The sequence below is a fragment of the Cyrtonyx montezumae genome, unplaced genomic scaffold (assembly GCF_038088225.1).
Source record: "Cyrtonyx montezumae isolate F1298 unplaced genomic scaffold, pur_monq_1.0 scaffold_8, whole genome shotgun sequence".
In the NCBI taxonomy this organism is placed as follows: Eukaryota; Metazoa; Chordata; class Aves; order Galliformes; family Odontophoridae; genus Cyrtonyx; species Cyrtonyx montezumae.
In genome coordinates, this window is record NW_027072089.1 from 84,793,451 (window position 1) to 84,808,823 (window position 15,373).

Below are 15,373 nucleotides of genomic sequence, written 5' to 3' on the forward strand. Positions count from 1 at the left end.
GAACTCGCAGCTTGGTCAGGAGGCAGAGAGAGCATGTATTGAGAGAACCATGATAAACAACCAAAACAAAACATAAGGTCAAGCAAATATGACAGAGGGAGCTCTCCAAGAAGATGATGCCTATTGCTCAACATGGTTTATAGTCCAAGCAACACGTAAATTCAGCAAAATAGGGCTCTCCTGGAGCTGGGAGTAGGGAGGCACACAAAGAGCAGAGCACAGAACAGGCAGCGTGTCTGGGGCAACAACAAGCATGCGGTGAGCTGGAAATACTCAGCTATGTGGCGGGTCTCATCCAGAGCAGCAGCAGAAGCTTTCAGAGATTTCTTGGTTAAAAGAAATAAATCAGATGATAGCCTTTAGTGTGAGATAGCAAATCAGTTACTGTTCCTCACACAAGCTGTATTGCAGCTGAAAATGACTGTGGGAAAATTTCCTAATTTATCCCGTTGCGTTTCTTTGTTTTTTTAAGACGTGAAAAGTAGTTGAACTTGGAATATCCTGTGGAAAAGAAGCTTACACAATCAGTGTTTGTTCCACACCTAATAATTTTTGTAACTCTCTGTCTGGCAGAACAGTTTTTGACCAAAGTTAAAGGAGAGAGAGTGTTAGACATAATTGTTTTTTCTTCCAACTTTTCATAAAACTTGGCAGCAGGACAAGGGAAAGGGAGCTGAGTTCCTGCCTGGACAAGGAAAAGGCAAGCGGATCCCAGCTGCCCGGCCAGCACCCACGTGCTGACAACAAGCAAATGTTTTTGTAGCTCCAGACTGTCCCAGTCTAACGTCTGGTGGTGGTGACAGTGCCACAGGAGGCACGAGGGGAGCTGGAATTCCTGTGGCGGAGGGGAGGGAGATGTGGGACAAAGGATGTGAATCCATAGGAAACCAGGCTTCCTTAGTTCTGCTGCTCAGGAAAAACATGTTTGTCTAAGAACTGTTTTCTGCCCCAGCACATGCATCAGAAACAGATTAGATTCCTATTTTCTTTTTACCTTGCTCAGAAATGCCTCTGGCATAAAACTTTTCTGTTTCTTTCTTCCTGAAGGCATGGCTCTCTCCTGGAGGCGAACTTGGAGAGGTCACGTCTTATTTCCTAATGGATTTATTTCTTTGTTTATTTAAAGTCAGATGAACTGGGCTTAGTAACAATAGTGAATGTTTGCTGCCTTTTTTAATCCTCTTGGCTCTTCAGAGGCAGCATAATGGAGGGAAAGCAAGTGAGCTGGATGTGATTCCACGTTGTGTATGCGCACTGAGAGCAGAACCTGAAGACAGTGCCGTTGTGCAATGTAAACAAGGCATACATCTGTCCTACAGAACCCTTGCAACCGGTGATCTGAGAGGGAAGGAATCTGATGGATTTCTGAAGCAGAGGATGAGCTACAGCACTGGCAGGAAGAACAAGATCTTTTTGTTTTCTCCTAAACTAAACATATTTTATATACACTTCTTGAAATAATAAGCATGGAAAGAAACAAACAAACAAAAGAAAACTTGTACAGTTGCTGTTCAAAGCAATGCTATCTGAGGGAGGTTTTAATCCCCAGGGAGAGAGAATAGGAGCAGTGTTCTGTTTTTGGTCTTATGGTCTATATTATGCTCATTACAATGATATCACTTAACATAGCAGTATCCAGATTCCACCAGGACATGTGTCACAGAAATGCACATGCTGATAATTAAAACAGATTTTTTCGAATGCTGCTTCAGGTGCAGACAAGAAGCTTTTTAGGCAGCTGCATAATGAAGAAAAAACAACAAAGGAAGCTGAAACCAAACTTGCAGGACAGCCTTAGTACACAGTCACTGATACAGCGCAGGGTGCAGCATTCTGCTCGTGCTCCATCTGTGCTGAGGATGCCAGCCAGCCTTTCCAAAACTGAACTTCTATGGAAATCTGCCCACTGCTTTATTATTTCCTGCCACTAGGCTACCCCACGTCCAGCCATTAGCACTGTGCCTTTCATGGGCAACCACTTGATGCTTCATGCAATGAAAGGCACAGAAAGCCCAACCAGTAGCTCTGTGCTTGGCAGGGCTAGGAAACATTACTGCCTGGCCCCTTCTAGACAGCAGATTTGTGACAAGGAATACAGAGCAATTACCCTAAGTGCAGTTTCATCAAATGCAATTAACTATCAGTTTTCCAACTTTTGGCCAAATCCCATCTTGGTGTTATTTGCCTTGAGCTCCTCCCATAGCAGCTAGTGCATGAGTTGAGGAAACACCCCAAAAAACCTCACATCTTTCCTGTCCCAGGGCTGCTGTGACTCGAGGACATCCAACCTCCTCTTTTGAAGCTGACCTAATTCCTTCCATTCTTGTAACTTCAGAACAAAGTTTTTCAGGCTCTTTGTCAACAGAATGTGTTAGTATTCCAAGGTGTCTTGGAAGGGAAAAAGAAAAAAAAAAAAAGAGTAATGAAAAATAACCTCTTGTTCATGGTACATAGTGTGTGTTTGGTGGAGGAAGAGAGGAACAGAGCCTAATTTTAAGGCTTTCTGACATAGTTCACCTTGTTTTTACGTGTTTTGAGACTACAGTAAAGCTTGTGTTGCACGTGCGCAGTGACTAATGAATTAGCTGCAGCCTTCAGCTCAACTGATAGGGCCAAACCACACACACTGTCATGCTTACAGCCTAGCAGTTCAGACCTGCTTTTCAAAACAAGCACTTCAAATGTGTCATCAGAGGGCTAAAATACACGTGATCGGCTGTGAGAGCCCCAGGCTGAGCCACAAAGGTCCTGCAGGAACCACTTCTCCCCGTGGGGCAGAGGGGATGGATGGGGTTTTGACTCAGTGCCATTTCTGCAGTAACTTGCTGTAGTCTGTCAGTGTTTGTTCAGTCGCACCTTGTCAAACTGGTTTACGTTGCTTCCTGCCTCACTGTTTGTAAGCAAACTTTTTTTTCTTTTCTTTCCTTATACTCTCCAGTGCTCAAAGGTGTGCTACCATTGCTTTTTTGAAAGCATCAAGTTGGAAAAAGTGATGCACTTCAGAGGCTTTGTCTGGAGCTCACGATGCTGGAAATCACTTGCTTTGGTTCATTTCAACTGCTAGAACATATGACTGAGCATAGCACCGTGCACTGGGGTCCTTGCACGCCTGCCCCATGCAGCTCGAGTGACTGCACTTCTCTGCCCTGGCACGCACCCAGCAAGCGGCCTGGAAGTGCTTCTGCAATGAGAGTCTCCAAGTGGACCCTGCTGAAACCTTTCCCCTTGCTCATGAGGACAGGAAGGCCAGCTTGGAGCGACTTTTAACCCGGAAATGCAAACTCCGGGAGACAAAGCCTCTCAAATAGCTATGACAGCAGCCCTAATTTAGGATAAAACACTCTTGGATGAAGCAAATGAGCACAGCAGAGGGAGAAAGAGGTCTGGTAGGAGGCTGCTGGAGCTGTGGATGAGTAACCAAGGTTATTGTGCTAATGAGATTATGTTTTGCTTTGAGATCTGCTCCTGTAGGGAGAGACTGAGTCACTTTGTCTTGGCTTCAAGTCATGGGGAGGAGGTGGCTTGGATTTATTTTTAATGCCTAAAATAGCTGTACAACCAGCAGCGAGCTGTGGTTCCCTGCCTTCCCCCCGTGCCCCCCCACCCCCACCCCCCCCATCAGCTTGATGCAGAAGTTACAGGAACTTTTCGCTTCATCTTTCCCCTTGCCACCCAGCAAGCCTCTTCAGACCTCCTTCACACCCAAGTAGCACCCAGACATTCCCCCAGATTTTTTGTTTTCTCCAGAGCTGCTTGGAAGCATCACTTTTTACTTAGGGGCCAGCCTGAGGAAGCAGCTGATAGAAATAAATACAGTATTGCCTATCTGTAAAAATGTGAATATATATCCTGTCATTCTGATATTACATACAGTGGAAACAGGCTGCTCTAAGTTCCGTTTATACTGATTTATCAGCCTTCCTAATAGGCAATTTGTGACTTTTTAACTGCATTGATGCAGCTAAAGCAAATACGTTGCTGTCCGTGTAAAAGCAAGATGACAAAGATCCCCTACCTATGAGAGATTTTTGTATCCAAAGTTGTATTCAGCCATACAATAGCTTTGAGCAGTAGGCAGAAGTGTCACTAGAGTTTTGGTGGTTATTTATCCTGGATATAAGCACTCATGGATTATAGTTGAGATGGCAGAGCTACAGCAAAAGAATGCCAAGCTCTGGGGCTCAGAATATGCAACATTTCTTTGTTTAGATTGGCATTAACAGAGTGACACACAACACCACGGTTCAGAGGATGAAGTCCTATATTAGAAAGTGCTAGGCAGAAATTCAGATGGACTATGGAATTGCTGGACTGAGCAAAAAAAGCTGTTAGCTCAGTCAATTCATCTCATCCACTTTTTTCTTTTCTGAGTACTGTGCAACCACAATTTCTTTCCCACACACTGACCTTAAAAATATTTTAATATTTGTTCCAGTGCACTCCAGGCAGTTGATGTACTCCTTCCTATATTTGTGATTTGTTGGCTTTCATCTGCTTCTGTTTATTTCTTCATTGCACTTCTTATTCTCATAGTGGGAATTAAAACTTTTTTTTTTTAATTTTATCAAATTATTTTGTAATTGGTGGTGGGCTATTTTTCTGTCTTTTCAGACTGCTGAATTAGGAATTAACTCCAGTTTCCCCGCTAGTTTCATCAAGTTTACCTAAAAGGAGCAGGGCAGAGGGGAAAGATAAGAGTGCCCACATTTCATTATTTGCAGTAAGCTTTTTGGGCAGAATGGAAAGGAGTGTCAAACAGACTTCACAAGGACTAATGTCTGCATCACTGATAAAGCAGAAGGAAACAAGTAGCACAATAAGAAGTAAAAGGAGAGGGTGTGGCTATGAAGAAGGAAGAAAATTAAAATTTGAAATCGTGGTAAGAAAAGGAGTGAGAGGGAGGATTTGAACAGGTAAGAAAATGGTAAATATGTTGACTTTTAATTTGTGTTAGAGTGGGAAGGGGAAAAGATGGATGTAAGGGAAATGAAAAGGGAAGGAATGAGCAAAAGGGCTGAGACTTCGAAAGAGAAGGCTGCAAAATTTGCACATGGTCCAGATGCATTGATAGGACTAAGCTTTGATCAGCACAGGCAACAAGACAACACAAAAGAAAAGACAATGCTTACAGAGTACTGGGACTGGAATAGCACTTCAGGAGGAAAATGTGAAGTTCTTTAGGAGCCATGGGAAAGATGAATGCATAAAAACTCTCCACAAAGACACTGGCTAAAATGTAAGACTGGACGAATGAAGTGGCTAAGATTAATGTACACATCATTGATGGAGAAAGCTGCCAGCATAACGGGGTATTGATCCACAGGAAAAGACAGAAAGAGTGAAAGGCTAGTTAGATTTCCATGGTGAATGAGAATGGAAAAAGAAGCTTCAGCTGTCAAAAGGCAGAAGTGAGGATGTAGTTGTGAAAGACAAGGAGAGAGCATTGAGAGGAGAGATGAATTTGGAAGAGAGATGGCAACAGTAAGAGATGGAGAGCAGGGAAGATATAAATAGAAACAACATCATTCCAGGAATCAGAAGTCACAAGAGTGATTTCTGTAGCACAAAGAAGTAGCTACCCAGAACATCAGACATGCAAAACAGAGTAGAACCGAGGCTTGGAAGTACCCGTATGTTAGTTGGCGTAAGAGTTTTGGAGAAAGATGAGCCAAGAAGATTAATAAATGTGCATATTAAGAACAAAGTGCACTTTAGAGGAACGTTATTGGAAGATCTAAAGGACAGAGGAAATGTGAAAAACTTAAAGAACCATTCAGGGTGAGAGGAGGAAAGGTGGTGCGAGTCTTAATGTCTCTCACAATTAGTTTATAGGGCCTCACACTGCACTGCAGATATGGTGTTGCTATAGGAGGAAAGCATGCCAAAAGAGATAGGGTAGAAGTCTTCAGAGACTTTTCTTTCCAGTTTTTGAAACTCAAAGAATGCACATCAAAACTGGTAGCAAACAAGATAGAAGGGAAAAATTAACTAAAAGGAGAGAGTTAAAGGAAGGGAGAGGGAGTTCTATATTATTCTACCAAAATCGCTCTCATTAGTGTAATTAGCATCATCGGTCCTTTCCTATGCTCCTGAAAGTCTGTATAATGAAAAGGAGGATTTGGGTCACTTGACATACAGGCAGATGTACCTGCTGACTTCTAAGCTTGTGCCTGTGTCTCTTATGTCACTGATCTCTTATGTCACTGATTTCTTCTTCCACTACAGTATTCATTAATAATCTGGGTGCTGGAGGGGAGAAGCTGTGTTCAATGGAAGATGCTTTTTTTTTTTTTAAATGAACTGTTGTCTAGTGAAATTTAAAGAAAAGCTCTTAGTTGGTAATTCTCACTTTCTTTCTAAATAGTGAAGCAGGTATCTAAGTTATCTATTACAATTTACAGGTGCTATCTGCCAGGTCTTTTCACAGAATCACAGCATTGTAGGGCTTGGAAGGGACTTCCAGAGATCATGGAGTCCAACCCCCTGCCAAAGCAGCTCCCCAGCCCAGGTTGCACAGGTAGGCGTCCAGGTGGGTCTGGAACGTCTCCAGAGAAGGAGACTTCACCACCTCTCTGTGCAGCTGTGCCACTGCTCCGTCACTGCACTGGGAAGAAGTTGGACTGGTTGTACCTTTATGGTTCTTCAATATTAGTCAATAGCAGCTACTTATAAGCTAAAGATTTCTGAATTGAAACAATGCAATTGTGCTGAAAATATCTCCAGAAGTAGCTTAGCCAACTTACAGTACCCATGGGTTATTACACAAAAGAGAAAACCTTAACCTTCAGATTGCAGAGTTTGCACTATTCCACAGAAAGAAAACTGATTGTTTAGTCAAGACAAGAGGTTACATTTAATAATATCCTGAAAGAATCCAATAACCAGCAAACACAGAGCCTTAGTCCAGAGCCAGCCTCTAGTCTAGATGTCCTAAAGCATCTACAGCTGGTAGAGGATGCAAGTAGGCAGGTCAGAGCTATGTTAAGGTAAGCAATTTCCTAAACGGTAACTACTATCAAATAGATTGGTTGTTGCCAGGAGGACAAAGAAAGGAAATATGATTACGTTCTTTCATGTCCGCTTTTGTAAACAAGATTGTACTTGAGTTTTTCTTCTGATTCGTGTTGGAGTTCCCTCCTCTCACCACAGCCTTACAAATCCATAAACACTGATTATCATTGCCAGAGAAAAACTGTGTTATCCACACTGTCAGATTTCTCTACAATGCAGATTCTGTTGGCAGCCATCTGGGGCTTCTGCATCTTTGTCTTGAAGTATACATATTATTTTCAGTCTGCAGCTTCTTCAGTCTTGGGGGTGTGTGGATAAGAAACAAACAGGAGTTCACATTAAGACTGTTAAACCAACAACATGAGAACAAATCCAACCAGACAGACTGCAAAGTTCTGATAGAAGAACACATTGAAGGCATTGGAAGCCCATTCTGACAGTAAACAGAGCCAGGGTTGTTTTCACAAGAAATCCATGCTAGGAGGCAAATAAATGATGCCAGTAACATTTTCATTACTGTATGCATGCCACATTTATGCCCTGCTCCCCAAAGCTGAGTTTCTGACTGAGATTGAGATGTAAATGTTGTGCAGAACAATGAAATCAGCACACACCGAAAAATCTTTCTTCCTGTCTCACAAAGAAAACACAGGTGTCAAAGCCTAGAGCTTTGTCAGTTATTAGGATATAAAAAAAGGAGCATCTGTGATCCTTATTCATACTCTGAGTTCAAACAGAAGCTGGAGACCTGCAGGGATGGAGGTCAGAAGACCTGGCAGTTCCAGCCCATATCCTCTGCGGGACTGAGCCATGCAGGTACTCAGCATGGCCATCTGAGGCAGGCTGAGGCACTCATGTGCCACGGGGAAACCAAGCTCTCTTCTCAAAGCCTGTCTTGTCCAGCTCAGCTGCTTCCTCCTTAGCAGGAAGGCAACTTGATTAAAAAAAAAAAAAAAAAAAAGAAAGAAAGACACAGGACTGAAATGGATGTGGGAACTTTTAAGAAAACCTAGTGGCCTGATAAACATATTGGAAATCACATATGCAGGTGCAATTTTCAGCATGTGTGAAATGCTTCTGTGAACATCTAGATAATATTGTTTTCAATCTCACATTTTTGGGGTACTAAAAAGCAGAAATGTTTAGTGACGATTGGCAGTTTGCCCCAACATAGCTCTCCAAAATGATAAAAAAAGTTTAAACTGTAGACTAATGCAATTGCAGTTGCACCTCCTACTTTTATCTCTGGAAATTTATCATATAGAAATGTTTACACACATATATAATTTTTATCTTCATTATTCCATCATTCATCTGCATAATGAGCATAGGTCCTCATAAAGGCAATGCTAATCTCGGCAGCCCTGATTTCAATGCAAGGACCTTGTTAGATCCCTTCTTATCTATGTGATAACATGGATCAACTGGGTGCAGTTAATACTGATTGCATGTACGAGGTTTGACTCTGACATGCTGCACTGTAATGATGATAGAAAGCCATACATACAAGTGAAAGTCAAGAACTGGAGATAAATTCTCCAATGCTGAGCAGAAATAAACTGGAATGGCATCCAACCACATTAACCTGCTCCTGCTTCAGAAGATCCCCTCTGCCCTTAAACTTGTTTTTTATGTCACATTTTTCTATTTCATATTTCTGATCTAAGCATTTTATCAACATTGTATAATGTTTTAAGAAATTGCTGTTCCTAATTTCACAAATACTTTTGCAAGAAACATATGAATAGTTATTACCATGTTTAAGTTGTTGCTGCATCTTAACTTTGCACTTCATTACTGACCAAAAACAATTCCAGTAGCCCAAACACTCTAATTTCAGAACATATTGTACTGTATTAATGTTATTCTCTTCCACTAATAAATAAGAACATGAAAATCTAGTTGGATAAGACAACAACTTCTACTTTTGAATTTACAGCTCCACTCATTTGTGTGAAACAAATGTTTTAGACTTGCATATTCTGTTCTTGCACTGAAGCATTAGCCATGGGGGAGGCTACATATTTGCTGGGGGTGTGAGGGAATAAGAGCAGTAAGAAGGAGATTTTGCAAGCCATCTCAAAAATCCAACAAGTGTCCAGACTAGTAACAGATAACACTTAAAAGACATCTAGCTCAGCATTGATTCTGGATTGAATCCTGTAGTCAAACCATTGTATATCAGAACAAGATGGAAGTGTTTTCTTGGCACACGGTTTGAGAAATTAGCTGGCTAAATTGGTTGTTATTTCAAGGATGTTACAGATTCTTTTCCCTCTTGTTCTGTTGTTGTTTTGGTTTTTAGCATGAAAAACACCAAAACAAACAAAAAAATTGTACAAGTTATCGTGTCCACTATATAGAAAAGTATATTTTGTTACTGCAGGAGTGAAGACTTGGAAACCTGTTCTTCGCCACCATGTGGTCTGTATTGCAATTCTATCTGTTTAAATTAGGGCAGCTGGCTCTTGAGTCAGTGCTCAAATTTGACACTACCAAAAAGTGTCATGTCCAAAAGGCTGGTTGTTTTTTCTCCAACTATAGCAGTAGAGAGAGGTGACAAAGCACACATTTCTTTGCTGATGTCAGACACTTATTTTGTAGAGATGGAAAGAAGCGTTTAGATGAGGTGCTAAGGGATTTGATTTAGTAGTTGGGTAGGGATAGTGATAGGAGGATGGTTGGACTAGATGATCTTGTAGGTCCTTTCAAACCTAATGAACCTATGAACCTATGAACATACTAAGCAGAGGAAAATCAAGCTGCCAGGCTTTTAGGTATAAAGTATGGCAAGATGTTCCTCCCTAAATAATCCTGATGCCACGAGGAGCCTGAAGTATGCCTGCACAGGTTAGACTTCTCCAAAGACCGTGGTTTCCTCCTACAACCCTCTTGACAGAGCCTCAAAGTCATCTCTGAACTTCCTTCACCTTCTCTGTGTGTGTCCACACTGAAGGAATGCAGAACTCCTCTACTTCTGCAATAGTTTCATCACCACGATTTGTGCGAGCCTAGTCCAGAGAAATGAAGAAGATCACAGAGAAAGTGACTGAGAACTGGCACAGGGCTTCAATTTTAATAATTTTGTTAGGATTTTTTTTTCTGTGCATGAAGCTGCCTCAGACATGCCCCTTATCACAAAGGAAGGCTCTGCATAATTAATCCTCTACAGAATAGTCCCACTCCATAATTAATTTATTCATTCACTTGCTGTGTAACTGTTTCTCTACTTAACTGATTCACTTTTCTAATAGTTCTCTGCATAATTGATTCATATTGCTGTTGATTCTCACCATTATTTAATACCAGAAATTATTTGCTTCATTGCTTAACTCATTATCTGCACAACTGCTTGATATTATAATTGATTCACTGTCTGACTGTCTCGCACGATAACGAACAGCACGTAATCCACTTTTCACCTCCATTTCTGTTCCCTGCAATAGCCCAAAGCTGCCCTGATAATTATTTTACCCCTGCTACTATCCCCAGTCTTACTCCAGAGCACCAGAAGAGACTGTCCAGAGAAGCTGTGGAGTCTCCTCTGGAGTTATTCAAAACTCACCTAGATGCTTTCCTGTGTGACCTGCTGTAGGGGACCTGCTTTAGCAGCAAGGTTGGCCTCAGTGATCCTCATAGGTCCCTTTCTATGCCCACAGTTCTGTGATTCTGTTATCACCACCCCTTATTCTTATGCCTCCAGCCCCCTTCAGTGTCCCTCCCCTTCCTCCCCCAGCACTCACTCCAATTTTAAACCTTCACACTCATCCTTCTGTCCCCCTTTTACCGGTCCAATTCTCCCTTTTTGAGTTCCTTGGAATTTATATGTGTTCCAAATCATCCATCACTAGAAGCCAGACCTCCCAGAAGCAATGGAAGAGCCATGAGGACAGTCTTGCCTGACACATCCTCCTGCAAAACTCCTGTAAGAAGTGAGATCAGGGTTGTGGGGAAATGAAGTTCTTATTTACAACTTCTGTCACTCCCTGCGTGTACAGAGAAAGGGAAAATCAGCAACTCTTACGGAGAACCTCCTCCCAGACTTCTGCCTTCCTGTGCATGCAGCCCCTTTCTGTGCCATGTGAGCACCTGCTCCTGCCTTGACTCACTGAGAGGTGGTGAGTTGTCATGGTTTTGTGGTTTTTGTTGTGTTGTTGATATTCCACATCATGACATCATGTGGTGTGTTGGGAGTTGAAGAGCCACGAAACCATGACATGAGTGCACCAATATGTGGTACATGAAGTCGTCTGTAGGTTAGGAGGAAGGGATACTGGTCCTGACTAATCTCTGACATAAGGCACTAGGTTCCAGTAGCTTTCAACACACATTGCATTTATCGGCTCATCCTACAAGTAAAAGCACACCTGATGAGAACACAGCAAGATTCAATATTCTAACGTAATTGCCATTTCTTACTGCTACCAACTATAGTATTTGAACAAATATTATACCAGTTTCATTCAAGAGATGAGAAATCATGGTGGGGCTATTTCTGACAATTGGCAGAACTTCCATGAAGTGACACCACAGAGCTTCCGCAAGGTGCTGAGAGCATGACGCCGACCTGAGAACCCCAGAATGGCAATTTAGCAACGTGTGAGTTCAGGTCAATTGTTTCTAGCACTGGCCGGGTCCTAAAAGCTTGGATTGCGGTGCCCTGGCAGTCAGCACTATTAGCAGTTACTGCCATCTATGGGTAAGACCGATTTAACATCACTCCCGTCGGGAAGAGTTACTGATTCTTTGTAATAAATAATATACCTGTCCACATATCTAAACAAATGTAACATGAGAAATCACACTGTCATCACCGATATCTTCACTAAAAAAAAAAAAAAAGCAAAATAACGATCAAGGACTTCACTTGTGCACACACCTGAAAAGGGAAAAGCCCACCTTCTGGGCCGCCTCTAGATGCACTCCAGCAGGTCCACCTTTCAGAGACAGTTATCCAAACGCTTCTGGAACTCCGTCAGCTTGGGGCCGTGACTGCTGCTCTGAGCAGCCTGTCCCACTGCCCGACCACCCAGAAATTACTCCAAATGCACCTTATCATTTGCATATTAATTTGAATACCACTGCAGCCTTTTTTTTTTTTTTTCCAATTGATTCTGTTGCTACCGGTTGGCCAGAGACGGTGCAACAGAAGGCTCAATAGCCCTCCGTTCTGGACATCCCTAGCCCAGGGACAAAAGGACCAGACACACGGTGTCAAGCATCGAATGCCAATTTATTGCTGCGCAACAACGCCTTTTATACCCATACACGCCTGCTCCGCCCGCGGTCCCGTGACACCCGATCGAGCCCAAGTCCCTCCCTCCCACAAAGCCTTCACGAAGCTACCACGAGCCCCAGAGACACGCAGCTCTGCCTCACGACCCTACAGATTCAAAATGGCAAAGCATTTTTATGTCAGTGATTCTCTCTCTTTTTCAGGTTGGGATTTTTTGCTTGTCCCATTTAGAATTAAGAGCTGTTTGGGGCATTCATCACCCCTGACAGCTGCTAATGCCCCTCAACTCTGCACAGTCACTGTGCTAAAATATTTGGAGAAAGTAACGGGACTATTTGTTTCTATTTTGGACTGCACCTGTCCACCTTTCAGTTTATTAGTCTTCCTGTGACAATGGCTAGTTCCAGATGCTTATGGGGAAAGTGAAAATCCTCCACAGTGGAAAATTAATACAAGGGAATGGGAGCCAGCCCCTTTCTGTTACAGGTAAGCACGTTGTAAAATTCCTTCCATAAGCCAACCACATCCATGTGAAAATCGACTTTGGTTTTTGTTCTCTCATGATTCCTGCTAGGAATCCTGTCACGAAGACTGTGCTGTTGAGTAAAACCGAATTGTATTTAAAAAGAGGGGAAAGTAACTAATTGTTTTCAAAAGCTTTCCAGCTGTAATTGGAGTTGCTACTCTTATACTGTGGTCCTCCAAACTGCACAGTGGTTGATATGATGATGTACAGCAGAAAGTAGAGCGGGGCAACTTTCCAGCTGGCTGGTAGTCCTGGGCCTGATGCAACCCAGGCAACGGTTGTCCTTCCTGCCTTCCTGAACAGGAGCTAATCCTTCTGTGAAGCCACGTAGACATTACAGCCAGGCACGAAGCAGCCTGCACCACGGAGCAGCACAAAGCTCATTTCACGATGATGTTGGTCATGCCTCCTGGTGCCACAGAAACTGGCCCAGGCACCCTTTGAGCAGAGCAGCCCTGAAAGATGTCCAAAGCAGCCTGCAGAGCTTGGAGAAGCCAGTCAGTGGTGGTTGTATTGGAAGTCAAAGTGGCTAGGAGGTCCAAACAGCTAAGATTACAGTAAAAAATGGGGCAAACTTGTCAGCCAAGAGTCAGAGTCAGCCAAGCTGACTCCTCACATGGAGAAAAATAACGAACACACTTCCAGTCTCCATAGGCAGAGGCAGTGTTTCCTCATGCTAGAGAAGATGGATGTGTCAGCGTGCTTAGCCTGGATATCCCGGTTGACTATCACTGAAGTAGAAGTATCAAGGAAAATACACTGCGTGGGTTTCTGAACGGTTCTGAAAAACATCGACCCGCTCTAGTAAAGCATTCGGAAAGGTCTCAGCGCTCCACCTCACAGCAGCAGAGCAGCCACAACTCCAAACACCGCCAGCATCCGCGCAGCCCCACTGCGGAACACCGTTCCGGAAGCGGAAGCGGAAGCGGACTGACGGCCGCGGCGGAAGGGCGGTGCGTGCTCAGCCATAGACTTCCGGTAGCGCCGGCGGTTTGTGTTCTTCGCCCGCCGTGCCGCCGGGTGCGGGCGGCCTGGCCGTGAGGCGAGCGCTGCTCGTGCTGCGGTCCCGCGGCGCCCTCCCGCCCGCTTCCGCCTCCCCCACGCGGCGCGGCCTCAGCGCCTGTCCGCGCGAGGGGGCCGCCGTCAGCGTTGGCTCGGTGTGGGCCCGGCGCGTGGGCCGGGCCCGGCGCTGCGGGGAGAGCGGTGAGAGCGGGCGGGCGTGGGGAGCGGGGAGCTCCTGTGTGGCTCGAGCAGTACGTCAGTGTTCTGCTTGTCTTTCTCAGGTGTCAGCGACTCTGCGTCTTCGTTTTTACAGAGCAAGGGCAGTGTTTCCTTGCTGGGAAGTAGGAAGTTTTTTTTTGACACTCACGCTCTGGTGCGTCTCCTGGAAGAAAATGGTAATTTGCTACGTACGTTCCTTGGGGGGGTCGTGAGGGGTTTCTTAGCTTGCAGAGCTCGGTTAATTAATCCGCAGCAGTGTGCAACTGTTGGAATGCGGTTGAACGTGGGCTGCTGCAAAAAAAATGCAGCTCTTGGGGTGGAGTGTGTATGCTGTATAAAATATACCTTCTCTTACCCTAAAACGTAAGGGAAGAGATCATTTTGGGTTCATGATGAAGTACCTTTGCTACCTCAGTAGCATGAGGAAGAAGGACCGCATGGCTGAATTGCATTGTGATAGCTCACCGCGCTGGAAAGGAGGGATCCCAATCACTGGCTCCTCCTGTATAGTTTCATCCTTCGTGTGTGCCAGCCTAACTCTCAGGGAACTTTACGTGTGTTGATAGTGATAGGACCTGGGGGAGTGGTTGAGAGGTTGTGGGTACCCCATCCATGAAGGCATTCAAGGCAAGGCTGGATGTGGCTCTGGGCAGCCTGGTCTGGTGGTTGGCAACCCTGTCGACGGCATGGCGGTTGAAACTAGATGATCCTTGAAGTTCTTTGCAACCCAGGCCATTCTGTAATTCAAACTACAGTTCTTTTTGATTGACGTTATTCTGAGACATGAATGAGCTCATAGTGCAGCTGTGTGAGCACTGGGACACATACATAGCAGCAGGAGTAAGGGTACGCGCTTTTGGTGACGGCAAATGATTAAAGCAGCTCTGCTGTTGAAAGTTACTCACTCTCAGACCCCAGATTTGCTTTCTAACATTAACCTGCCACATATTTGAAACTATGTTTTGTGCTAGTTCACCATGCACAGAGTTCAAAGTGTATTTTAAGATGGACTCAGAACTTGGCAGGCCTAAAATCAGAGCTCTTTGTTGGGAATTGCTGAGATTTGCATATTTTCCATGGTACCACTTAAGAGTGTACTGAAGGTAGGTATCTGCTTTTGAATGCCAGGTTTCTTATAATTACACAAGAGATGGCATTCTGTAATACTTCCAACATTAATCTTGCTGATATTGTAATAGTGCTGTACTGCAGAAACAGCTATGTCACAGGCGTTATTTTGGAGTGGAGGAACTTGGTTGTATTGCCCGGTTGTGCTCTGCTAGTGCTAGATGGAGAGGAATGTACTTTATTACCTTTCATAACTGACTGCTTTTTTAAAAAACTTTGTAATGTATATTAGAAGTCGATAATCTTCATCA

At 43.8% G+C, this 15,373-nt stretch overlaps 1 protein-coding gene across 1 annotated transcript in view; it reads left to right on the forward strand.

The window, feature by feature from the left end:
* The first annotated feature begins 5,632 nt into the window (after positions 1-5,632).
* The window catches only part of LOC136058895 (mitochondrial calcium uniporter regulator 1-like), a 28,535-nt gene continuing 18,794 nt past the window's right edge, over positions 5,633-15,373 (forward strand). The window contains exons 1-3 of the mRNA XM_065752677.1: positions 5,633-5,778; positions 13,756-13,976; positions 14,057-14,170. Of these exons, the coding sequence (XP_065608749.1) occupies positions 5,633-5,778; positions 13,756-13,976; positions 14,057-14,170 (481 nt within the window). The remainder of the gene's footprint in view (positions 5,779-13,755; positions 13,977-14,056; positions 14,171-15,373) is intronic.